The sequence below is a fragment of the Cebus imitator genome, unplaced genomic scaffold, assembly GCF_001604975.1.
Source record: "Cebus imitator isolate Cc_AM_T3 unplaced genomic scaffold, Cebus_imitator-1.0 Scaffold23, whole genome shotgun sequence".
Taxonomy (NCBI): Eukaryota; Metazoa; Chordata; class Mammalia; order Primates; family Cebidae; genus Cebus; species Cebus imitator.
The window spans coordinates 2975498-3001632 of NW_016107338.1; the positions used below are offsets into that span (position 1 = coordinate 2975498).

At 45.4% G+C, this 26135-nt stretch overlaps 1 protein-coding gene across 3 annotated transcripts in view; it reads left to right on the top strand.

The window, feature by feature from the left end:
• Nucleotides 1–26135, top strand: part of ADD2 (adducin 2) — a 117816-nt gene that overhangs the window by 65192 nt on the left and 26489 nt on the right. For all 3 annotated transcript variants that reach the window (XR_001823048.2, XM_017522016.2, XM_017522017.2), the window contains exons 2-9: nucleotides 239–357; nucleotides 6910–7126; nucleotides 8898–9036; nucleotides 16372–16523; nucleotides 16963–17043; nucleotides 20273–20422; nucleotides 22009–22152; nucleotides 24826–24924. Coding sequence is in view for 2 of the 3 variants with exons in the window: in XM_017522016.2 (XP_017377505.1) it covers nucleotides 6944–7126; nucleotides 8898–9036; nucleotides 16372–16523; nucleotides 16963–17043; nucleotides 20273–20422; nucleotides 22009–22152; nucleotides 24826–24924 (948 nt within the window). In the remaining variant the exon portion in view is untranslated. The remainder of the gene's footprint in view (nucleotides 1–238; nucleotides 358–6909; nucleotides 7127–8897; nucleotides 9037–16371; nucleotides 16524–16962; nucleotides 17044–20272; nucleotides 20423–22008; nucleotides 22153–24825; nucleotides 24925–26135) is intronic.

A 26135-nucleotide genomic window follows, 5' to 3' on the forward strand; every position in this document is an offset into this window, starting at 1 on the left:
CTTGCCAGCCAACACTCAGCAAAGAGATTCTCCAATTCTTCTCTTTAAAAGGAATTTTGATTCCCAATTGTAAAGATAATGAAGCTTTCTTTACCTTTTTATCGGTATAATTTGCTGTTAAAATAAAAATGCATTTCAAATTCACTTTAAAGAATTTCCCAGTAGCTCTTATAAATCAGGGGGAGAGTCATGGTGGTGCGGACAAAGCCCTGACACTTGTCGTGTTTGTGTTTTGCAGTTTCCATCTGGATGTCTGAGGTTGTGTAGATGTGGCTGGCACCCCTGAGGGTGGAGTGGAGGGGTGCAGACTGAGCACTGAACAGAAGGAGCCTTGGACAGGGCTGGGCCAGCCTCCTGGTAAGTCAGCAGTAGTTTTTGGTGGTGATGGGGATAATGCACACTTTTTGGTTGGGCCCATCACATGAGATGCAGACAAAGCCCTTTGCATGAGGATGAGCTTCCAGACACTCAGGTCATTGCCATGACCACCCCTTGTCCTGCTGACTCAAGAGCTACCATAGAATCTGAAGGACCTTGAAAGTCATTAGTTCACCCCCTGCCCCTGGCTCAGCAAGGACAGAAGCCCCTCTACAGCATCCTGTGCTCACTCTGACTCCCAGCAAAGAGAACTCCCTCCCTGACAAGGTAGCCTGTTTCACCTTCCCATTACTGAGCAGCTCCTGCCCTTAGGAAGTCCTCACTCATGCCCTCAGCAGCAATCTGCCTGTCTGTATCAACCACCTGGTTTCCTAGTTCTGCCCTCTAGGGTTCTAGGGAACCAGCCTAATCCTTCTTTCACATGGCAGCTCAGCAGATGTCCTGGGACAGAATGATGGAGTGGAGAAGTGCAGGATGTGGGGCTAGAGACAAACCTCATTGAAATCCTGACTCCACTGTTATCTGTGTGACCTTGGGCAAGTTTGTTAACCTTTTTGAGATTCAGTTTCTTTATCTTCTTTTTTTTTCTGAGACAGTGTGTTGCTCTTTCACCCAGGTTGGAGTGCAGTGGTGTGATCTCAGCTCACTGTAACCTCTACCTCCTGGGTTCAAGCGATTCTCCTGACTCAGCCTCCTGAATAGCTGGGATTACAGGTGCATGCCACCATGCCTGGCTAATTTTTGTATTTTTAATAGAGACAGGGTTTCACTATGTTTTCCAGGCTGGTCTCCAACTCCTGACCTTAAGTGATTCGCCTGCCTCAGCCTCCCAAAGTGCTGGGATTACAAACATAAACTATTGCACCTGGCTTATCTTTATTTTGTTCAAGTAAAACTGGAACAATAATATTGACCTCATAGATTGGTCCTGGGGGTGAAAATACATCATGAATAAGAGTTGCCTGGTAACTCAATTAATTCCCCGTCATCAGCTGGCTGTCCTGCAATTCAATTCAATTCTGACATGAACTACCCTGAGTTGAAGGGCACACAAGCTAACTACTGTAAGTTAAAGGACAAGGTCTCCAATATGACTATCCCTACCTCAGACACCAGCCACAAGTGGGGTCCCCAGGTCACCCACACTTCCAACTGACTTAGCTATAAATAGGGGAGTTCCTGTGACCCCTCTTCAGATTCAATAATTCATTAGAATGATTCACAGAACTCATTGAAAGTGTGGTACTTGCAATCATATTTCAAAGGGTCCGACTATGAAACACCCATATGGAAGAGATGCATACGTAGGTTAGGGTCTAAGGTGGGGAGCACAGAGCTTCTGTGCTCTCTCCCTGTGGAATCCAGGCACATTACTCTCCCCAACCAGGAAGATCCCCCACACTCTGGTGTCCAGAGTTTTTTTTTCTTAAATCAAGGGGCATTTGTTACAGAGGCATAAGTGGTTAAATCATTTGCCACTTGTCTGGGCTCAATCTCTAGCCCCTCGCTCTGCTTTGGAAGCAGTGGGGGGTGGCAAGTCGGGGGGTGGAGCTGATGCTATAGGCTTCTAATCATATGCTTGGGTTTTCTTGGGTGGCTAGACCTATCGTAAGGACATTGAAACTAAGGGCCTATCATAAGTCACCTCATTAGTATAAACTCAGGTTTGGTTGCAAGGGACTCATGATGAATAACAAAAGATGTACCTACTGTCTTTCGGGCATTTTAGGAATTCCAAAGTTTTTTGAAACTCTGTGCCAGGAACCAGGGACAAAGACCAGATATATTCTTTCTTATATCACACCTGGCTCATCACACGCTGGTCTCCTCTGATCTTCAGCATCCTGCTTAGGCTCTTTTTTTGTGACACTGAGGTTGACCTGTTCCCATTATTTGGCTGGGAAACTGTGCATTCTCAGTCTTTTTCTGGATGTTCTTCTTTTTGTCAATATAGTTCAAGACTGAATTAGTTTTATAGACTAAAACACATAATTACAGTGATTTAGTGTGCACCTGCTTATAATTGAATCACAAGCCTCTCATTACTTGAATTCCTAATGCTAAGATGATTTGAGCCCCTAAATGACACATAATAAGAGTAAATAGTTAATAGCACTTGCTATATACCAAGCCCTGTTTTAAATACTCTGCATACATTAACTTCACTAATCCTCACAAGTACCTTTCAAAGTAGTTAAGTTGCTACAGTCCCTGTTTTATATATGGGGAAATAGAGGCACAGAGCAGTTAAGTAACTAGCTGAAGATAATACAGATAATAAGTGGCACAGCTGAGATTTGAACCCAGATAGTCTTGTTCCAGAGTCTGTGCTTTTAATCACTAAGCCATGCTGCACATAACTTTTTGGAAAGAGAAGAAAGGAGCATAAAAGGATGCCTCTGGTTCACAAAGCCAAAGGGTTAGCCCCGGCCCCTGTTGTCATGGTGATGGAGTCAGGGTTTCCATGCCCTATACCACCCCCATTGGATTACCTCTGGAGCAACCCTCTGGGGCTAGGCTTTAAGAAGAGAAAGCAGACCCTAGGGCATAGTGATGTGAGCTCCTGACCATCAGGCCCAGAGCTCCTTGGTTCTTTGCACCAAGGAGCAAAGAAGGGAGGGCAGAGCTATTTCACAGCCTTCACAGACCAGTTGCTGGGAAATACAACTACTCCATGGGGAAGGGGAGATGGTCAATCTTTTTCTGCCTGGATGAAAAGGGTTTATGCCAGGAAGGCTCAGTACAAGGCTGTGTTGGCCAGAATGATCCCAGTCCCAGAGAAGCTGCGAGTTCAGGTGGCTTGGAGCCTAGAGCTCCCGAGGAGCACAAGGGGCTCACATGCCTATGCTCACATCCAGTGTACTTGCTGGGGAAGGGGAGTGGCTTGTTGCTATTTTTAAAATAACATCAAAGTTTCATGGCTTTGAAAGCGCCAAAGAGAATTAATTTACTAGGATGAGTCACTAAATAGAGAAGGGGTGACATTTGATGGGGTGATGTCTCTGAAAGAATTTTGTTCTGCAGTGCTGCCTGCCCAGAAGAATCTGGGTGGGGGCTACATGTCTGTGTGGCTCCAATGCAGTCCTATTACGTTTGACTTTGTCTTCCCTTCTTATCCTCAAGGTCCAGGGATGAGGTTGGGCGGGAGAGTGATAGAGGTGAAATATTCTTAACTAACCCCATGCACATGGGATTGACTGGAATCTACAAGGCTAATGTGTGTTCTTTGCAGATGTTTCTCTTTTGGCATCTGATTTGTGGCAGAGGCACTGGGGGAAAGCGGGAAGGTCTCTTGCTCCAGGAAACCCAGATCTTCCATCCTTCTGCGTTTGTTACATGAACGTATCTATCTCCAACTCAGATAAATCATAGAGTGTCAGAGCTGGAAGGGAACCCAGAGGTCATCTGGTTCATTTTCTCATTTAGAGATGGGCAAAGTGAGACCCAGAGAGAGGCAATGACTTGCCCAAGCCCATGCAGCTACTGAATGATAGACAGGGGCAAGATTGCAGGTCTCTGACTTCTAGTCCAATGTTAAGTCCACCAGAAACATCCCTGACTCAATTACTTTTTTTCCATTCAGATGAAAGGAAAGGGTCTGGACTTAAATGTTACTATGTATAACCACAACCATTCTAGTAGCCCGCTAAATCTGTTCCGAAATCTTTCTTTGCAGAATCTTTTTTTTTTTGGCTGCCACTTCTAGCAGGACCCCTCCTTCTCCAACCCTTCCATCCCCTATTACCAAATATACTGTCAACACCACTGGTAAGTGTGGTGCTGGTTGGGGGAGATCAGGTAAGGGCTTTCATAAGAAGATGACTAAGTAGTGGAGTGATTAAGATCATAGGTCCTGGCTTGGCAGCTGTGCAGAAACAGGCCATGGTGGCATTTGGAGCACTCCCACTGCTTGTTAGAAGAAAAAATTTAGACAAATTAAACTTAACAGAGTTTGAGCAAAGCATGATTCAGCAACTGGGGAGCCCTCAGAACCAGAATGGTTTCTGAATGACTCTGAGGCTGTCACATGGTTGGATACATTTATGGACAGAAAAAGGAAAGTGACATACAGAAAATGGAAGTGAGATATAGAAACAGCTGGATTGGTTATGGCTTTTGTTTGATTTACTGGGAACAGGATTTGAATAGTTGATCACCTGTGATTGGTGGAAACTCAGCTGCTGTGGTTGGCTGAGACTCAGCTACTTGTCGCAAGAGTAGGTTACAGTCTATTACACATCAAGTTGGGTTACAGTTTATTATACATGGAGAAACCCTTAGGCCACACTTAAAATATGTAAGCAGGCAGCTTTAGGCCAAACTTAATTTAACATGTCCCAGGGCAAGTGTGTGGTGGCAGGTGGTGGTTTGAATGGGAGGAGGGGCCTAGGCAGCTATGGGAAGTGGCCTGTGGTGTGAGCGTCAGGCATGTGAGGTTTTGTCCCATCTTTTGTCAGACTTGCTAGAAATGGTCAACACCTGGAATGGACACCTTCCATTACGAGTTGTGACCATTAACATCTAAACTATAGATATTTCAACCCTGACTGCTCCTTAGGGATTAGGGAGCTTTTGGAAATCCTGATGTCCAAGTCATACTTCAGACTAATTATATTAGAATGTCTGGCTTCAATCGTTTTTAAAGTTCCCCAGGTGATGCTACTGATGCTACCTTGAGGAACTCAAGGGTCCATGTGCCTTCCCTTGACTGGACTGTTTACCTTTCCCCTAAAAGAAGAATGAAAACAAGAACAACAAGAAGCCATCTGTATATTCTGGGCGGATGGGATGGTCTCCCATTGTCCTCCAAGCTTATCTATGGCATTATTCTCCCTTACCCCACCCAGAGAGACTGCAAGGGTGGAGGGTGGAGTTATGATAGAATGTGGAAGAAGAGGCTATAGGCAGCTCAGGGACAAGAATTAGCTCTACTGGACATCAGCAAAGCCTCCTTTGTAATGAGCTTCTGGCCAGAATCAAGGGTACCTGGGGCCAATAGGACTGCTGGAGCAGGGCTGGAGGGAGCCAGGACTGGCTAGTCATGGGCAAAGGGCAGATTAGGACCTGAGAGGCCAGGAGCCTTCTCCCAAAGAACAGAGGCACTCCATCTCCTCATGGGATGGGAGCCCATGGAGGTAAAGCAAGGGAGTGGCAGGTTATGGATGAGAACTCAGGTGTCCTGGTCCCCTGTAATTTGTATCACAACATATGTGTAATTTGTATCACACATATGTTAAAAAGCTAATTATTGTTCAGCCAAAGTACATGCTGCCTTCTGCTGAGAAGAGAATCAGCCAGCAGGGAGAAGGCCAATGCTCTATAAGGCTTCCCTGGATGTTGAAGGGGCATAGCATCGACTTAAGGGCCTTGCAGTGCTGACACAAGGAGGGAGGGAGACTGGCTTGGCCAAACTCCCATAGCTGTGAGGTGAAACCTGGAACTTCAGGTTACTCTTCAGAAGGGCTCCAAGATAGCAACAGAACACATTTCTTTATTCATCATTCATACATCTTAAAAAGCATGCTTGATTAGAAAAAATCCACAGCTTTCCCCCAGCTTGACTCTCCAGAGGCTGTCGTGGTCCTTGCTCCAGGGAGCAGGTTTACACACAGCATGTGGGGCTCTGGCAGCCGGGCAGCATGGCACCCTGCAAACCTTATTTAGTCTTTGTTTCTCAACATGAGTTAAGTGGGATTTGGGAGAAAATAGTTTTCCATTAATAAAATTGCATACCTCTTTTTAAACTTGGAATAAGAATCTGATTCTGCATTAAGACATGCTTCACAGAAACAGATTCACCAGTAAAGTCCTTTTCAGGAGCCAGAGCAAAGTTTAAGTTGTCAAGAAAAGCAATGGACAAAGCGTTTCCCACGTCTTAGTAGTTCCTGTGCTCTTTTAGTAGTAGTCTTAGTAGGCCCTGTTTAATAGTTGTGTTCTTTTGTGAATTTCCCACCATATTTTTTTTTTTCTTTTTAGTTCTGGGGTACATGTGCAGGATGTGCAGGTTTGTTACATAGATAAATGTGTGCCATGGTGGTTTGCTGCACCTATCAACCCATCACCTAGGTATTAAGCCCACAATGCATTAGTTATTTCCACCTTAAATTTTCACGGGCCTTATTAGAGGGTTTCCATTTTTAATGAAGTACTAATTTCCAGGAAGTAGCTTACCACTGTCTAGGTGTGCATCACAAAAATGCTCAACAAGGTCTGCAGGTCATGTTTCCATTCGGAGAGCGCTCCACTCCAAGCCAACGGTGACCATTTCAGGACTGGCTAGTTGGGGAAGGGAGTGGACACCTGAACCCATGTTTTACTGCGTCTCATGCACATCAGTGCCCCTATAGTAGGTATACCGGGCTGCTGCTGGCGTCCTGCCCTCCTCCCCGGGCTCCTCCTCTACCATCCTAGGAATAGCCGCACCCCTCTGAGAATCCAACCAAACCCATCCCTGTGCTCTGGGAAGCGTGTACCCCAGTGGGTAGCACACTTACTCTTACCTGATCGCATACCCTCTTCCCTTCTCTGTAGGGTCCCAGGAGGGGATTGCAAACCCACTGGGAAAATGAGCGAAGAGACTGTCCCCGAGGCTGCCTCGCCGCCGCCCCCACAGGGGCAGCCTTACTTTGACCGCTTCTCAGAGGAGGACCCCGAGTACATGCGCCTTCGCAACCAGGCGGCAGACCTGCGTCAGGACTTCAACCTGATGGAGCAGAAGAAGCGCGTCACCATGATCCTGCAGAGCCCCGTGAGTGGGGCCGACTCGGGCGGGAGAGGGCACAGGGGGCACTGGCTCTTCAGGGTGCACCTACCCAAAAGATGAGTAACTCCTCTTCCCCTTCCTCAGGGTCAGTAGAAATGTAAGCCCACTGAGCAAGACAAGTCTGGTCACCCGGGCCTTGACTCTCCCTTGTAGCTGATGGATGGCAGAACCTGGCTTGTGTGCGGCAGTTTGGCTCGGTGGTAGGGGAGGTGGGACTGAGACAGGAGTCCCCCTGAGCCTCCTATGCCCCTTTGGAACCTCAGTTCCCAGTCTTTCATTCCCTCCTCACCGAAAGCTGTAACAATGAACGACAAATCCATGTAAACTGGAGACCAGCAGGGATGCCAGGAGGAGGGCTTGGGGCTCCCTTTCCTGAACACCACAAAGTAAGAACTTTCTGTTGGGACAAATGAAGCTTTAACATGAATGAGATGGGACTGAGAAGGGTCTGGAAGCCCCAAGAAGTGCAGAGAGCGGAGGGCTCAGCAGGGCTGTGGGGTGGGGTGCCGGATGGGAGGGCAAGTTGGGATCACTCCTGATTTGCAGCCAGTTGGTCCCTGCCTGGCATGGACACAGAGCTCCCCCTTGGGCAGGTAGTGCCTTGAGAAGGCCGAAGCATGGGCCCAGTAGACCACTGAAGGCAGAGGGAGATCAGTGTGGAGGAGGCAAGAAGGCTATGACTGTGGTAGAGCTTGGGGGGTCCTCAGGAATCAGCCCATGATCCTAAGGATTGGGAAGCCCAGGGACAGAGTTGGCATCTCTAGGTGCTTGCTAGGATGGGCTCAGGAGGTGGGAGCCACTCTGCCTTGGCCCCCTGAGCTCCAGGGAGCCAGGGCCTGTGCAAGGGCTGTGTGCGGCCCTGGCTGGGAGCCATGGTGCACGTTCAGGCTGCTCAGAGCAGCTCCAGGGAATGGGCCCAGGTCTGGGTGATATTGTGTTGGGGAGCCTGGAGGAATATGGCAGATGCTGAAAGCATTGGGATGAGGAGCCCCTGGGAAAACCCCCAGAGTGTGGCTAGGAGGGGTGGCAAGGGGGTTAGGAGAGGTGGCAGAGTTAGCACCAGCCCAGATTTCAGGGCTCAGGCAGGAAATAGGGATTGGAGGAGGGCCTGCTTCCTTCTGTTCTTTTATAGGTTGGCCAACACACTTAAGCGGCTCTCCACTTCCTCCTGAGTGCTTTCTCTTGCCACCTGGTGGGCAGGATTCCTTGCTTATGGCTTCCTGGTCTAAAAAGCCAGGATTAGAGTTGGACATGAGGAGCGGAAGCGACCTCAGTGGTCATCAAATCCTCCTGTTCTTCCTCCTACCATTTCATTAAGCACATGAGGAAACTGAGGCCCGAAAGAGTCACAGGCATCACTAATGGAGAGGGTTGGTGGCTATCTCCATTCAGTTCTACCTTTAAAATGTCCTTCATTAAAGTCCTACCATACCACATCTGATGGTGGGGAGGGGTCTTGGGCCTCATACAGACACAGAAAGGACCTAGAACCTGGATTACTGTCCACAGGGCAAGGGAACACAGGATCCATTCCCATACATTTCTTTGTTGCTTCCCATACAGCAATTCCTGAGGTCCTAGTGGAACTGCTCAGTGTCTCCTGCCACCAGGGATCTCGAGCATGACCTTGACCTAGCTGACCCAGGGGCAAGGGGTGGGCACTTGGAAGAGCTCACTGTTAGGCAGCTGGGCCCAAGGAGCCCTCACTCCTGTGTGAGAGGCTGTGGGGGAACCAGCACCTTGGGGCCTGCTTCAGTCTTTCAGGGAGGAGCTGGAAGGCCTCATTCAGGAGCAGATGAAGAAGGGGAACAACTCCTCCAACATCTGGGCCCTGCGGCAGATCGCGGACTTCATGGCCAGCACCTCCCACGCAGTCTTCCCAACATCTTCCATGAGTATGTGGTGTCTGGGGAGCTGCCAGGAGCAGAATGGGAGGGGAGGGTGGGGTGGGGAAGAGAGGGAGGAGCAGCAAGAATCATCTGGTTGCCAGGCTACGGAGCAAGCAGCCTATTGTATTATCCGGCCTTGGGGAGCTCAGCAGCAGCCAGAGAGGTTACCTGTCTCTGCTTCTGATGTTGTTGCAAATTAAATGTCCACGGAAGTATTACCCCTGATGCCAGGAATGAGAGGGGTGGGGTGACTTCAGTGCATGGGAGGAGACTACTGAAGCCTGTGTCTCCATGCCCCACTAGACAGTCCAACCTGACTCCATAGATGAGGGCTGAGAGGAGCCAGCCAGGGCTATGTGGGAAGCCACCCTCCTGGGCTGTTATGCTCTGCCCGTAACGTTTATAAAACAAGCATCAAAAAATACTCCCCCTCAATAAGATTAATACAGGATTATGGCTAAAAACTGAAAATAACCAAGAAAGGGAACCAGAAATAACTACTGTGTTCTTAAAACCCTCAAATTACTATTCTTAATATTTTGATGAACATATATCCTTCCAGCCCTTTTTTTCTTAACATATATAGATTATGAAAACACATTGCATATGTGATTATATAAATGTAATCATATAAAATATGGTTCTATAATTTAATTTTTGGTGGATACATGCTATTTAATCAATTTCCCATTATTGGACTTTTAGGTTATTTCCAACTTTTTCTATTAGGAACAACAATGCAATGAACATCCTTGTAAAAAAACCTGAGATTATATCCATGATTATTAAAATAAATTACTAGAAGTAGAATTGCTGAATTGAAGTATATGCACACATGTTTTAAAGACTTTAATGCATAATGGCAGATTACGTCCTTTCTCCAAATGGACCCAATTTATGTTCCCAACAGCAATGCAGTAGAGTGCCCATTTCCTTTACCCTGGTTCACAGTATATATTACCATTTGTTTCATCCTCCTGATTCAGTAGGTGACAAATAGTACCTTGTGTTTTAATGTGCATTTATTTGACTACTGATGAGGTTGGATATATTATATATTTTCACATACATATTGGACATGATTTTCCTCCTTTCTCTTTCTCACTCTCTTTCTTTCTACTGCCAAGTAGCTGGGACCGCAGGCATGCACCACCAAGCCCGGCTGATTTTTGTATTTTTTGTGGAGACAGGGTTTCACCATGTTGCCCAGGCTGGTTGAAACTTCTGGGTTCAAGCAATCCGTCCACTTCAGCCTCCCAAAGTGTTAGCATTACAGACGTGAGCCACTGAGCCTGGCCCTGATTTTCTTTTAATAGTAAATTGCCTTTTTACATCCTTTGCCTATTTTCCTATTAGTGTATTATTTTCTTAGAGATGTTTACGTTTTTATAAAGTAAAGCTATTTCTCTATTGTCAGTCAAATATACTGCATTTTCCCCCCAGTTTCTCCTTTGTCTTTTAGTTTTGTTCATGGCATTTTTTTTTTGTCTTGTAGAATTCTTTACTTTCTGTGTAGTGGAAACCATTGTAATTTTCCTTCGTGTGTTCTGCTGTTGATTGCATGCTTAGAAATGTCTTTCCCATGTTTTATCATCTGATGGAACAAATACCCTTAATTATGCATTTCTCATTTTTTCTCAACTGTTTGTACAGGTTTATTCTTTAAAATAACTTTAGGCCAGGCACCGTGGCTCATGGCTGTAATCCCAGCACTTTGGGAGGCTGCAGCAGGTGGATCACATGAGGTCAGGAGTTTGAGACCAGCCAGGCCAACGTGGTGAAACCCTGTCTCTACTAAAATACACAAGTTAGCCGGGCATGGTGGTGCATGCCTGTAATCCCAGCTACTTGAGAGGCAGAGGAAGGAGAATTGGTTGGACCCTGGAGCTAGAAGTTGTAGTGAGCCCAGATTGCGCCACTGCACTCCAGCCCGAGCTACAGAGCAAGATTCCATCTCAAAAAACAAAAAACAAAAAAACAAAAAAACTTTAAAACTTGCCACTGACCTTAAAAATTCCTTTTGGGATTACATTAAATGAATAAGTTGATTTGGTGAAGAATTTATAAATTTATAATTTTATATTAGAATGTAAGCTCTGTAGGGAAATTTGTATGTTTGGTTCACTGCTATATCCTAGAATAGTGTCCTTGATTTAGAATGTATCTAGTACATGGTAGGTACTTAAAAATATTTACATGAGTGAATTGTAAATCTTTTCAGAAATGAGATATGTCTTTTACTTATTTAAGTCTTCTTTAATATCCATCAGAAAAGTTTAGTAGTTATTTTCATGTAGTTCTTACTAATTTCTTATTAAGTTTATCCTGGAATTTTTAAATAACTTTGTTATTTTAAATGAATCTTTGTCTATTCAATTTTCTTTCTGGTTACAGTTCTCATTTAAGATAAATTGTTAGATATATATAGTATACACACACACATGCACACACACACACTAGTCCCTTATTGAACTCTGATTTAAATTTTAGTATCATTTCAATTAATTATTTTGGGTATTGTATATAGAAACATCACATAATCTGCACATCATGGTCATTTTGCTTCTTTCATTTCAAAATTTACCCATTGGTTTATTTTTTTTTCATTTTCTCATTGCATTTGTTAGAACTTTCAGAACAATGTTTAATAATAGATTAGAGAATAGTCATCCTTGTCTTATCTCTGACTTTAATGGAAGTTGTTTTACCACGAGTTTGAGATAATTACTTTTTATCACGTTGAAGAAATATCTTTTTATTCTAGTTCACTATGAGTTTTTCTTAGGAAAGTATGTTGAATGCCATAAAATACATTTTGGCCATTTATTGATTTTTTTTTTTCCCTTGAACTATTGAGGTGATGAGTTGCAGGAATAGATTTCTGAATATTGAACTCTTTTTTCATTACTGAAGTAAATCATTCCTGGTCTTGATGCATTATTTTAAAGATACCCTTCTGGATTTGATTTCCTAGAATTTTATTAAAGATTTTTGCATACATACTCACACATGAGATTGGTTAGCAGTTTACTTTTTGGGCGGTCTTTACCTAGTATGGATATTATGGCTGTACTTTCATAACATGAATCAAGGTTATTTCACTCTCTTTTTTACCCTGATATAATTTAAATAAGATAGGAAATCTCTGTTCCTTGAGAGTTATTATTCACTTACTGGATCTGGAATATTTTTAGGGGTTTTTGAAGTTTTTATCCTCAGTTTCACCTGGAGTTTTTCAATTTATTTTGCTGCTTCTTGGTTAAATTTTGGTCATATATTTTGTGTAAAATAATCCATTTAATGGGGCCTTTCATAATCATTGCGTCATTTACAATATTACTTTCATCATTTAAATTTCCCACTAAAGTAGATGAGATAACATCTCATTCACATTCCTGGTGCTATGTATTTTTACTTTCTCTTTGTTGACCAGTCTAGATATTTGTTTATTCATGGATCTTCTCACATCAGCCAATTCTTGAATTTACTTATTGGTCCTGTTATTCTTTCTGCTTCCTAATTCATTTGTTTTGTTTCTATATTCATTAATTCTTTTTCATAATTTTTCTGCTTATTTTGTTGTTTACATATTTTCTAGAGTAGCAAAAGTGGATTTATTTTCATACTTAATTCAATAATAAAGACATTTAAGGTTATACATTTTTTTCTATGAGTATGTGTTTGGCCTTATCCCAGGGATTTGACACATAGTATGTCTTTAATTGTTAATTTCTAAATAGCTTGCAGTTGCTGTTTGGACTTTATTTTTCTTCTAAGAGCCATCTGGGAGTGTTTTCTCATTTCCAAGTGGTTGAATGCTTAGTCTTTTAAAGGTTTGCTGATAACATGGGATTTTATTGCATTATGTTTAGAAAATGTGGCCTATTTAATTTCTGTGTTGGAGTTGTACTGAGGTTAATCTTTGTGGCCTAATAATAACATTTAGAAATGATAATGGGTATAGACCATCTCTATAGCATGGTATTTGATATTTTTGTTTTAATTTGATTTTGTCAAAAATTTTCTCCCATTATATTTGATTTCTGTTCATTTCTCTAGTATTTATGATAGTTTTTGCTTTCTATATCTTGAAATATTCACAGCATAAGCATCACTGATGGTTATAGCTTCATTATCAATTGTACCTTTAATTCATATAAAATAACATACAAAATAGCTTCTTTGTATAAGAGAATATTGTTTTGCCCAACTTCTATTTTGATAATAATATGATGACCTTTACTTAGTTTTTGTTTATATTTCCCTGATGTGCTGTTGATCGTCCTTTTATTTTTATGTCTTTTGGGCCACTTTATTTCAGTGGAATTTTTTCGTTTTGTTTTGTTTTTGAGACAGGGTCTTGCTCTCTCTCCTAGGCTGGAGAGCAATGGTGCAAACAGAGCTCACTACAGCCTCAACCTCCTAGGCTCAAGCGATCTTCCTGCCTCAGCCTCCCAAGTAGCTGGGACTGCAGGCCTGTGTCACCACACCTGGGCAATTTTTAAATTTTTTTTAGAGACGAGGTCTCACTATGTTGCCCAGGCTGGTCTCAAACTCCTAGGCTCAAGCGATTTTTCACCATCAGCTTTCCAGAGCTCTGGGCTTACAGGTGTGAGCCACTGTGCCTGGCCTATTTTTATTTTTTTGTAAACTTCCTATAGCATTGCCTTCTGACATTCTGTGGCTATAACAGAGAAATTAGATAGCTGATTTTTTTGGTTCCTTTTTAGGTAGCCACATATTTTTTTTTCTAGGTGCTTATGGATATTTTCCCCTTATCCCTATATTTCAGAAATGTTGCCAGGAAGCATATAATTGTAGGGTTTTTTCTTTTTATGAACTTTTCCCATAATGCAGTGAGTACTTGCATGCACAGATCTTTTTTTCAGTTCAGAAAATGTTTCTTCTAATATATTCATATTGCTTATCTATAGGCCGCGTCTCTGGTTTTTGTCTCCCAAATCTGCCATATTATCTACCAATTCTTTCCAAGTCCGTCCTTATACTCTTCCTCCTGACAGAGGAATCAGGCTGACCAGCATTCTCATTGCCTCACTGATCGGCATCTGTCAGGAAGACAGATGGTTGCCTGGAAATCTGCTTAGTACACATCCAGGATATCTGAGTCAGGGATGTGGAGAGGGGAAGTTTCAAGTATCATGAGTTCAAGCCCAGAGAGGCTGTTATTTGTCTAGCTCCATTTGCCTTAGAATTTGGGGTTTTGAGCATCAGTATGCTCTTCAGTCTTAGATTTCAGGGAGCTTGGTGAGTTTTCATCTTTTTCTGTGTTTTCTTAGGTACTTTGACTAAACGACTCAGTTCGATCTGATTTATAAATGTGGCATTTAGCCATCCTAACTTTCATGAGGCCAATTAGAATAAGCTTTTAAAAACTTGTTGTAATATTATTTTATTTTAAAAATAGATGCATAATAGTAGTACATATTTGTGGGGTACATGTGACATTTTTATATGTAAATGTAATGATCAAAATAGAATATCCGTCACCTCAAACACTTATCATTTCTTTATTGGGAACATTCTTCATCTTTTCTTATAGCTATTTTGAAATACACTATTAATTCTTGTTAACTATAGTTAAGTTACCCTATTGTACTTTCAAATACTAGAACTTATTCATTCTGTCTGTGTTTTTGTACTCATTAACCAACCTCTCTTCATCCCCTTCTCTTCAGACTCAGAGCAGGAGATTGGGAGCTCCTTTTGAGCTCTCCTGTTCTCTTTCTCTGCTCCTTGTACCTGTGGGTGAGGTCATCCTCTTAGTTAAACCACTACCAGTTTGGGGAGGAGGATTCTCTTTGATACAGATACAAAGGATGTGATGGAGTGAGTGTTTTCAGACCTGTTCTGTCCCCCTGGCCATCACTGGGGCTCCATAGTTATTTGTAGGAAAAATATTCAAAGAACTGTGGTATAGACTATATAGACCTCCCAACATCAGCCGCACCTGCCTGCGTTTGCCTGGGACCATGTGCTTTTGATATGTCCTCCTTGCTGCTAGGCATGAAGCAAAGAGGTAATTTCTTGTTTTGTCTAGTGAACCCACAGAGAGGAGGAAGTGATCCCAGACTGGTCAATTTGAATTAGAAATCCTTGACTTCGGAAGTTCGTTGTTGTCCTTGGAAGTCTAACTGGGCTTTTGGACCACTGCTGTCCCTACTATCTGTGTTTGCAGGGCACTTGCCCTGGAGGTGCATCACCTCTGGTTGGCATAGGCCCTTGTGTGTGCTTCTTAACATGGGTGATTGAAGGCCTGCTCTGCTCACTGGATGTTACCCTCGCTTTTGTAGACCATGTCATCACTTCCACTAATGGCACACTCGATGTAGGATATACATCACATCATGCTGCAATAAGGTTCACAGAGATGGTAAAAGCTTCCAAAGAACATCCTGATCCATTAAAATCTTCTGTGGGAGCTGGGAGAGGCAGCATCAGGAGGCTGACATCCAGACACCAATTTAAGCCAGAGTCCTTTCCTATTGATTCTCCTATTTGTTCCTAGATGCTCACTAATCCAGGCACTGGGACTCAGAGGCCCTCTGCTCCCTTCTTGAGGCACGTAGGCAGTGTGATCATGGTTAATGGGATAGACTGGATGTCAGCTCCTAGACCCTTGCATGCCCAGAAGACAAGACTATCAAACCCTCTAGGCCCATTTCCAAATCCCTTCCACATCCCCCCAAATTCCTAGAAAGAACCACCACATAGCTAAGGGACTGCATGCCCAGAGAGGAGCCTAGGTACCTGGCCTGAGACCTCTGGCCTTTCAGCCAGCCACAGCTGCACTCACTTCTAGAAGTTTATGACTTGGTTAGAAAATCTTGTGGAAGTTATTTCCAGGCTGATCTGGCTTTCTATTTGCCCTGTTTTTAAATCACAGAAAATGTTATTACCTGGTGTCGTTAAAACAGTGTAGTAGCAGGTTTAATGACTGGTAACTTCATTGAAAATAACTGATGAAATATACCTATGTTTCTAGTTAGAGATTTATTCTTGTTTTGATTCAGTGCCCATCTTCAGAGTTTATGGTAAGCATGGCATTCCCAGAACCCTTCATTCTGTGGCCTTGAGACTTGCCATGATTTTTGAGCAAAAGCTTATCCAAATGAGCAGACTTTATTGGGCACAAATGTCAATTCTGTGGACTCCTCCTCCAGGTAAGGTTCAAAGAGTGTTTAATTCCCTGCCTGGGAAAGTCTCTTGTGCAGTTTTAATGCCAGTCAGAATTTGGAGAACACTGGAGCTTGGAGTATGCTGGAGCCAGGAAGGGGAGGACAGATTGGCTCTGGCCCTAAAAGAGCTGCACTGTCCCTGCAGATGTCTCCATGATGACACCCATCAATGACCTCCACACGGCTGACTCCCTGAACCTGGCCAAGGGGGAGCGGCTCATGCGGTGCAAGATTAGCAGTGTCTACCGACTCCTGGACCTCTATGGCTGGGCCCAGCTGAGTGACACCTATGTCACGGTGAGCAGAGCACCCTTCAGTTGGGTGGGGCACTGCACGTGGTCCCACAAAACCCAAAGGGAGAACTCCTGACCTTTGGTATGGCCATGGCACTGCAGGTGACCTTTGGCCAAAATGCACTGAGCCCTTCCAAGGTTTCTAACCACTGTAGTCATTGATAAAGCAGCCTGCCCAGCGGGTACTTCTTTGGATGGAAAGGAACTCCTGGATCTTATATCTAGAGCTACCCTTGACCACCATGAGTTTCCTTTTGTAGCTCCCTTTCCCCTACTCCAAATGAAGGCTGAGGCCTTTTTATCTCTCATGGGTGGGGGAGAAATAAGGGTTCATTAGAGGAAGACTTGGGTGCAGTGGGTTCAAGAGAAGAGAGGATTCAAGCACAGTGTCCTTGGAAATGTCCCTCTCCCTCCTTGCCCCAGAGAACATGTCTTTCTTCCAGTTGAGAGTCAGCAAGGAGCAGGACCACTTCCTGATCAGCCCTAAGGGAGTTTCTTGCAGTGAAGTCACAGCATCCAGCCTGGTGAGTACAGTCCAGCATCACTGCCCACTCCTTATTGAAATGACAGCACTCTCCCTGTTCCCATAGTGCTAGGTCCTCTCCAAATTGGTCACTGTTGCACTGTGGAGCTCACAATCTGGTGTGGCAGAGAAGACACATGGAACAAACTAAGTGTCCAGAGCATGATGCGACCATGAGACCAATTGCCAGGAGGAGGCAGCAAGTGCAGCCGGAGGGAGGAGGGAGCGGAGATGGGCCTGGCGTCCTCTCAGCAGACTCATGGGATGGCTAAGCCTGGGATTAGGCCACAGTGGTTGGGAGTGGAGGGCCTTTCTGGATATGGGGTACATTAGAATAAGAACCAAAGCAGCACGAGGTTTGTCCAGTGCCAGTACCATTAGAGATGCTTCTGGGTCCCTTTTCAGTGTTGCTCCATTTAGATGAGGTAGAGGCTTTCAAAAGTTGCTTTAGTTCAGGAAAGATTTCTGGTTGGGAGGAGAAAGGCCATAGAAAGGACTGTCTTAGAAGCAGAAAAGGCCCCGTTCTTCTTAGATACATGGGCTGTGGCTGCTGTGCTATGCACCTTGGAGAGGAGGACACCACCTCAGGGGCCTCTGCCTGGCTTAAGACATGCTCAGGTGTAGAGTCCAGCTAGTCACTCAAAAGTCCAGGCTCAGTAAGTCACAGAATATCTAGGCAGGGCAGGACTTCTACTATGCCAAGGCCACTTTAGAGGCAGGAAATGACACTGGTGCCCAGGGAGGGTAAGCACCTTGCTCAAGGCTACCCAGGGAGGTGATGGCCAAGTCAGAGCTAGGACCACAGAGACAAGGATGACATGGGCTCTGTCTGTAAGGTGTACATGGTCTGGTTGGAGGAGAGAGGCGAGGTAATCAGCTATTAAAGCTCGGGGTACAGAGCGTTCCAGTAGAGGTGAAGGAAGCTTGGGGAACCTGGAAAGGGGCACCCTACCCCGCCAGGAGCTGTAGGAGGAAGAGGGAATGAGGGAGGAGGCTTCTAGCTGAAACTACGGAGCAGGAGTGGAGTCAGTGGGATATGAGTCAGTGGGGTGAGCAGACTTAGACCATGGTGGCAAGGAAAGGTTTGGCAGATGTGACTGTGTCCTCGGCAGGAGGACAGCATGTGTGAAGCCCAGATGCATGCAAGAGCCCCATGCATGCATTTGGGAGGACAGGCAAGTGGCTGAATCTGGCTCAAGTATTCAGTATCTGGAGGTGACCTGGGAAGGGAATAGGGTCCAGATGATAAACGGCATGGAAGGTCTTGTTACGGTGTTTGGCTTTATTCTGCTGGACACGTAGAGCCACTGAAGTGCAAGCAGAAGAGGAATGCAAGCAGGTTTCTATTGTAGAAAGATCACTCCGAAAGCTATGTGGAGGCCAACTGACACCTAGGTGGGGTTATTACAGCAAGCTGGGAAGGAAATTCTGGGCCTCTATGCCTAGTGGACCTCGTGATCAGTTGGGTTGGGAGGGGATTGAGTTTGAGGAGCTGGTGGGACATTCAAGAGATGTCAGTTGGCATTTGGTTATCCTAGGTTCAGAAGGGATGCAGGCTAGAGATACAGGTTTATGACACGGGCATGAGATGTTTATGGAGTGTCTGTAGACATAGGGCTGCTATGTGTGGTTGTGCAGTTTGTGTACTGCACAAGGGAGCCTGGCTAATGAGGAAGAGAAGAGAGAGTGAAATCCAACCTGTGCTCCACTCACTAAGTTTGTCCTAGCATTGGGCTTGTTTTGAATTTGCACAAAGGCAATACTCACATACCAAGCCCTGTGTCCCTGGGCAGTCCTCAAGAGAGTGGTACCTGCTTTCTCATTTATACAAATGAGAAAGCTTCCCCTTGGCCAGGTTCAGGGAGTCAGCTGTTTGTATACAAAGGTACTGTATGGGAGGGTGTCTGTTGTATTAGGCTGTGGAGGTTCTTAAGTGACAACAGATCACACATGTAACGATAAGGTATAAAACATGTAAGATCAGAGAAAGATCATCCGAGAGGGGGAATTCAAAACAGGCCACATATCCAAGGAAGTAGGGGAGCTGGGCTGAGGGAAACCAGAGGGCAGCACTCCACACTCAGGTTTAAAGTACCTGAGATGGGAGAGTTTGCTGCAGCTTCCAGGAGCCACGCTGCTTTGACGTCTGTGTACTTCACTTAAAATAGGATGTTGTAAGTGGAGGTTTGTTGAACATCTTCCTGACGCTGCATAAGCAAACATCAGCAGCAACAACATCAGCATCAACATTCCTCTGCCCACATTAGAGTTGGTTTCCCTTCTTTGATCCCCATCTTGACTGCCTGAGCTTTCTGGGGTAGGGTGGTGGGCAATTTGAGGAACTGCTCTGTGTGCTACATTCAGGATATCATGAGTGCTTCAGTTTTAAGGGCTAAAGTTGTGAATTTTGGAGACTATTATCTGGTTTGTTAATGTCCAGGGAACAACTGTAGTCAGTGAAGTTAGGTTAACTCACAGCTGCCAGGAGACTGCACTCAGAGAACCAGGGGAGGCGTTCAGTGGGAGTAACATTGGAAGGTGCTGTCTTCAGGATTTGGATTTGTGCTGGGCGATTCAAGAGAGTTCTGTTTACCTTGGATTGTGGGCTTTCAGGACACGGAAAATTCTGATTGAATATTTTACTACTTTTAATCCAGGAGGCAGGGGAGTGGGGGCATGGAGTGAGGCTAGAGCTGTCATTGGTAAAGCAGCCGCAGCCTCTCCGAGCCTCATTGAGAAAGGGCTCAGTGTAGACATTACTTCCCCTGGAAGGCCTCTGGGATGCTCCTGTTGTGCTGGGATGAAAGGCTCCACCTGTCTCTGTCTAGAGAATTTTGTGCATGACTCTGTTTCAGCACTTTGCTACCCCACATGTGGTCTGTGGATCACTTGAGAACTTGTTAGAAATGCAGGCTCTCAGGTCCCCCTCAGCCTATGAATCAGAACCACATTTGACTGGACTTCGGGTGATTCATGTGCACAGTCAAATCTGAGAAACTCTGCTCTCGCATTTCTCCTGCTGAATTATAATTGTCTGTGCTTCCCTTAGACCGTGTGCTCACTGAGGGCAGAAACTGGTTTGTTTTCTTCCAACACCAAGTCCGTCATTGCTCATGGTGTCTGGAGTGTGTGAAGATAGGTGGGCAGCACAGCCTGGGCCCACCAGCTGGGAGAGGAGTAAGGGCCTCCACCACCCTGTTGCCATAAGTTTCTCTTCTTTCTTGGTGCAGATCAAGGTGAATATTCTGGGAGAGGTGGTGGAGAAGGGCAGCAGCTGCTTCCCAGTGGACACCACGGGCTTCTGTCTGCACTCGGCCATCTATGCAGCGAGGCCCGACGTGCGCTGCATCATCCACCTGCACACACCGGCCACAGCAGCGGTGAGTGGACTCCTTCTCAGCCACCCAAGCAAAGACATAAACCAGCCGAGACTCTAGTACTCTCATCATTTAAAAAAGTCTGGAAAGATCTAGAACTCAGGCCAAGGTGAAGTGAGAGAACTCCCAATGTGGAATCTCCCAGCCTCTCCATCTTTCTGACTACTGAAGTCAGTATAATGTGAAGAGGTGGAATGTCTGTTCCATCGCGTCCCCCACCCTGCTGCATACACAAGCTGGGACCCTTGCCCTGGGGACAGTGCCTCCTAAATTTCTACTCAGGTCAGTCCTGTTGGACCAAAGGGTGGGGCCTGCCCCCATGAAACCAGGCTCTGGTGAGGAGATATGTTGACAGAGGACAAGTTGGTGGGAACCTGGACTGTGCCCACTTTCCCATAGTTCAGGGTAGGCTGAGAGTAGGGGGTGGAGCAGGCAAAACTGGGAGCAAGTAGAAGGAAGAACCTCAAGGAGCAGATTGTCCCGCTCTGGTCATTTCTCCATGTGTGCCTAAGACACTGCAATGTCACTTAGATGGCAGATAAGTGGGTGGGGTAGGCAAAACTGGGAGCAAGTAGAAGGAAGAACCTCAAGGAAGAGGTTGTCCCGCTCTGGTCATTTCTCCATGTGTACCTAAGACACTGCAATGTCACTTAGATGGCAGACAGTCAGTTCTGGGCACTCTCCCGGACCCCCACCCCATCCTGCTGATCCCCGGGCCACACACCTGCAGGGACAGAGTAGGCTGACTTGTCATCAGCCTGTTTTCTTAGCAAAGCACACTGATTATGAGCATTCAGACCTTCCAGAATTTGGACTAAGATGTGAAGATGTATTTGTGCCAAGGGTACATCTTTGCAGAGCTCAGGGCTGAGTCAGGGCAGAATGAGTGAAGGAGGGCAAGGGTTCTTCTAAACGTCTCCATGCTCCTTGCTTTAAAAACAAATTACTGCACATTCTGTCCACCATGAGCAGCTCACTTTTAGTAAGTGATGAGGGAATGGGTTACAACCTGTATTTCAGCCCTGGTCCCCAGCATTTGTATTGTCCCAGTCTCAGAGGCAAGAGATTGCTTTTGAGATGGGACCTTAGTATTGGGCAGCAAATAATTTCATTCAGTTTAACATGGGACTTTTCAATGGGCCTCTCTGTTTGTCAAAAGTCGTGGCCTTGTCTGCACTGAAACCAAAGCTGAGGGTCTCCAGCCTATCCGAAGAGATCTGGATTCTGCTTACTCCAGCTTGGTGCAAATTGCACCACAGCCTGCCTCTTTCCAGAGTTGTATGACAAGAGCAAAGCTGTGTGTGAGGTGGGGGGAGTGGGATGAGCGGCAATAGCTCTCTGGAGTACATTCTTTCTAGCAATTCAGAAAGGTGATATGTTGACATGGCTGTTGTGAAAACAGTGATGGAAAGACGCCAGAGCAAGCAGCGTGACAGCACAGCCAAGCCAGGGGTGGAGGAGCCCAGGCCTTTCTTGTGTCTGCCCCCCACCCTTACCCCCACTGGCCCCTGGAGTGGAGCTGGACTGTGCTCCTCTGAGGAAAGGGCTGGGAGGGCTGCAAGTGCTAACCATGCCATTGTTTCTCTAAGGTGTCGGCCATGAAGTGGGGCCTCCTGCCTGTCTCCCACAATGCCCTGCTGGTGGGGGACATGGCCTATTATGACTTCAATGGGGAAATGGAGCAGGAAGCTGATCGGATCAACCTGCAGAAGTGCCTTGGACCCACCTGCAAGGTTAGCTTAGCTCTTCTGGGACAATAATCTGGAGTGGCATTGTCAAAAGCCAACATCACAAAAGTGACATGTGTTCGTTGGACAATAAGGGAGGGAGAGGGGGGAAAAAGAAAGAAAGAGCTCCCTATACCACTTCCCTGAGATCTTTGTGGTTACCCCAAATATATTCAAATTTATATTTGTAAAACTAGTATCATAAAATAAGTTATTTTTGCCCCAGCAATATATAGTAAACACCTTTGTATGTTATTAAATATTTTCTCTATCACCATTTTAAATTATTAAATTTAATTAAATGATACGACTATTCACAGACTTCATTATGTGAATAGTTGCGGTGTAATTTACCTGCATACTCTTTTGTGTGTTTTTAGAAATACCTTCTAAAAACATTAGAAGGTATTTTTCAGTTGGGTGCAGGATTCATGCCTGTAATCCCAGCACTTTGGGAAGCCAGGGCAGGTGGACCACTTGAGCCCAGGAGTTCAAGACCAGCCTGGGCAACATGGCCAAATCCCATCTCTACAAAAAACACAAAAATTAGTGAGGTTTGGTGGTATGCACATGTGGTCCCAGCTACTTAGGAGGCTGAGGTGGGAGGATCGATTGACCCCAGAAGATGAAGGCTGCACTGAGCTATGATCACACTGCTATATGCCATCCTGGGCAACAGAGTTAGACTCTGTCTCAAAAAAAAAAATAAAAAGATTAAAACAACACATTGATGAAAATTATTTCAGCTAAATCTTTGTGTGAGCTTGAGAGGAGTTTCTTAGGATAAGTTCCTAGGGATGAATGGGCTAGAACTCTCACTTCATGTCACCAAATTGCCCCACACAGTTCGTTCACTCTCCTACCCCGTTTCTAGGCTATTAGAATCCTACTTCCCTTCAGTGCAGTCTCCCCAAACTTGAGTGTTGTTGCCTTTATTTTTCTGCCTACTTGCAAGAGAAAAATGGAATCTTATTGCTGCTTGACTGAATCTTGAGCCCTGTTTTATAACAGCACATAATTGGGGGTGGTTAGCTCAGCATTGCACAGCCACGGAGCCTAGTGTGGGTTCATAGGTTCTTTGCCACTGTCCTGGCAAGGGATGCACTGCTCGAGTCATTTCCCACGAGTCCCTGTCTTCTCATCTCTAGCACGGTGAGGTGTCCTGCCGCTCTCTCCTGAAAGCGTTATTTAGAGTGCGGAGAGAGGATGGAATGGTCACATCTAGGAAGTGCTATGAGAACTTGAGAGATGGGATATTCGTGGTTTGTGGTACTTTTTGTGGGCCACAGTTATCATCTCTTTCTGTTTCTCTGCCACTGGCATGGAGAAAATACCAGCTGTTTTCAGCAAGAGAGGATGTGATGTTTTGAGCTACCAGACTTCAGCCCAGGCTCTGCATAGAGACAGATCTGACACATGGATCTGTGTCCCAGCTCCCAGGCAGGCGTCATGTGGTTCCAGAGAGTTCTTGAGAGTAAAACCAACAAAGAAAAGTTTTCCGGCAGGGAAGATGCACTGTGGGGAGCCGTGCTGTTGGTACAAATTCAGTTTGGGTTTCCCAACTTTTGCCCACTTTTCCCTGACTGAGTCTAAAACATTGCACTAATAGTGAGAACCCCTGGCTTCTAGTTCAGATGCTTCCCCTAATTCACTGGGAGACTTTCAGGTTTTTTTGTTTTTTGTTTTTTGTTTTGAGATGGAGTCTTGCTCTGTCACCGGTTGGGGTACAGTGGCACGATCTCAGCTCACTGCAGCCTCCACCTCCCAGGTTCATATGATCCTCCCACCTCAGCCTTTTGAGTAGCTGGGACTACAGGCACACACCATCACACCCAGCTAATTTTTATGTTTTTAGTAGAGATGGGGTTTCACCATGTTGGCCAGGCTGGTCTTGAACTCGTGGCCTTAAGTAATGCACCCACCTTGGCCTCCCAGAGTACTGGGATTACAGACCTGAGCCATTACACCTGGCTGAGACTTTTAGTCTTTTCAGGCTTTTATTTTCTTCTTATCCGTAAAACCAGTGAGTTAGATTAGAAGGTCACTGTCTTTCTAGAGCTGTGAGATCTCAGAGCTGACAGGGCCTCATTGAGTTTATGGTGCAGAAACCTAAGGCCCAGAGAGGTGATGTGACTCACCTGTTTCTGTAGGGCCACCTCTCAGAGAACCGCCCCCTGTCAACTAAGTTTTGACTCCCAAGTCAACTAAGTCACAGGAGCAAGAGACTGCTTTTGAGGTGGGAACTTTGTATTGGACAGCAAATAATTTCATTCACTTTAATATACGCACCAGTTTTTCAGGCTTCTAAGCTTTCCAAGGCCTAAAAAACCCAGGCATTGCCTAAAGGAATTGACCAAGCTATTTAGTTTCAGTTTTAAAAAGACTTTTCAATTTCAATTTTTAAAATGCCTAAAAACCCAGGCATTGCCCAAAGAAATTGATCAATCTATTTAGCCCCAGTTTTAAAGTGCCTTTTCAATTTATTAGGGTGGATGCTTTGAGTTAAAATCCCAAGTGGAGTAGCTTTGGAGTATTTTATTAGAGAAAATAAACAAGGAGTTGGGGAAAGGGGCCCTGGGATCGGTTGTGGAAGTTTATCTAAATAAAATGAAAAACCTCTCCCTCTTAACTAAAGTTTAGAAGGCTTAAGGTTTTAATTGACTGTTTACTCCTCTACAGATCCTGGTGCTAAGAAACCATGGAGTGGTTGCTCTGGGTGACACTGTAGAGGAGGCATTTTATAAGATCTTCCACCTGCAGGCTGCATGTGAAATACAGGTGAGCAGATTCCCCTGGGAAGTGGGCCCAGGGGTGGGCTCTGACAGGCCTGTGGGCAGAAGTGGTGACTCCATTGGCTGTGATTCAGGGAGTCTTTTGATCCCAGCCTTCTAAAAGCTTTGCCCTATTTCTCTGCCTTGGCACCATTCTATCCTTCTAAAGTTTCACATTTAGGGTTAGTTCTTTGGCTTTGAAAAATGTATCAGTATTGCCTAACAACCAATAAATACCCAATTCTTGAGGGTCAGTGCCCAGTCTGGGGAGTTGCCTGGGCTCATCAGCTGGACAGTGGGAGAAACTGTAATAAGGCATAGAAAAGTCTACCATGCTGATGTTACGTGGGCTATACCTGCTGCACCTATGCCCAGCAGACACACAGATAGGTTTTATTTTATTCGTTGAGGGTAGGGGGTTGGTTTGCAAAGGCCAGGAACATGGTCAAGTACAGAAAGAGGAGTGGAAAGCAGGCCACTTGGAGTGTTGACGTGGCAGCCTTCACAGCCAGGGCAACCCCAAGTGATGTCCAGGAAGCCCGTCATGGAGTCCCTAACTGGGAAGGGATGGAGAAGATGGAGTGTCAGTGATCACGGAACCCCTAGAGGAGTTGATGGAGAAGCAGTAGGAAGACAGACAAACCTGTAGTTGTATAGACAACAAGGTGGTATTGGATAAGCCAAGCACACACTTTTCAATGTGGCAGGTTGGTCAGGAGCGAGTAGGGGGCCTTACATAACCCTGAAAAGACCTTATTAACCAGGCTGACCAGGCTCCATCCACCCCGCTCTGGGCTGTGTGCCCTTGGGTAGAGGACTTGTCCTGCTTGAGCCTCTGTCTCCTCAACTGCAGAAGTGGGGCCCAGCGGGTTGCTGTGAGAACACAAGGAGGGGTGTTGCTGATGGTATTTTTAGGACTCAACTGACATACGGGAGGCCCGTTGCCCCTGGATGAGTCAGCTCTTTGCCCAGCCCCTTAGTGTCCCGTCCGCCCTCTCCTGGCTGGCCTAGGCAGAGCAGCACCCAGAGGAAGAGGTCTTTCTCTCGGAGGTAGTCTGGGGAGATTGAGATCTGCCAGGAAGCATTGCTGATGGAGGCTCTGCAGCGGGACCCTTTTAATTGTTTTTAAAGGAATATGTGGTGAGGACAGCTGTGAAGATAATGATGAAGTATTAAAGGCAGTGGTCAGAGCAGGGGAAGGTGGACACAGACCCAGCT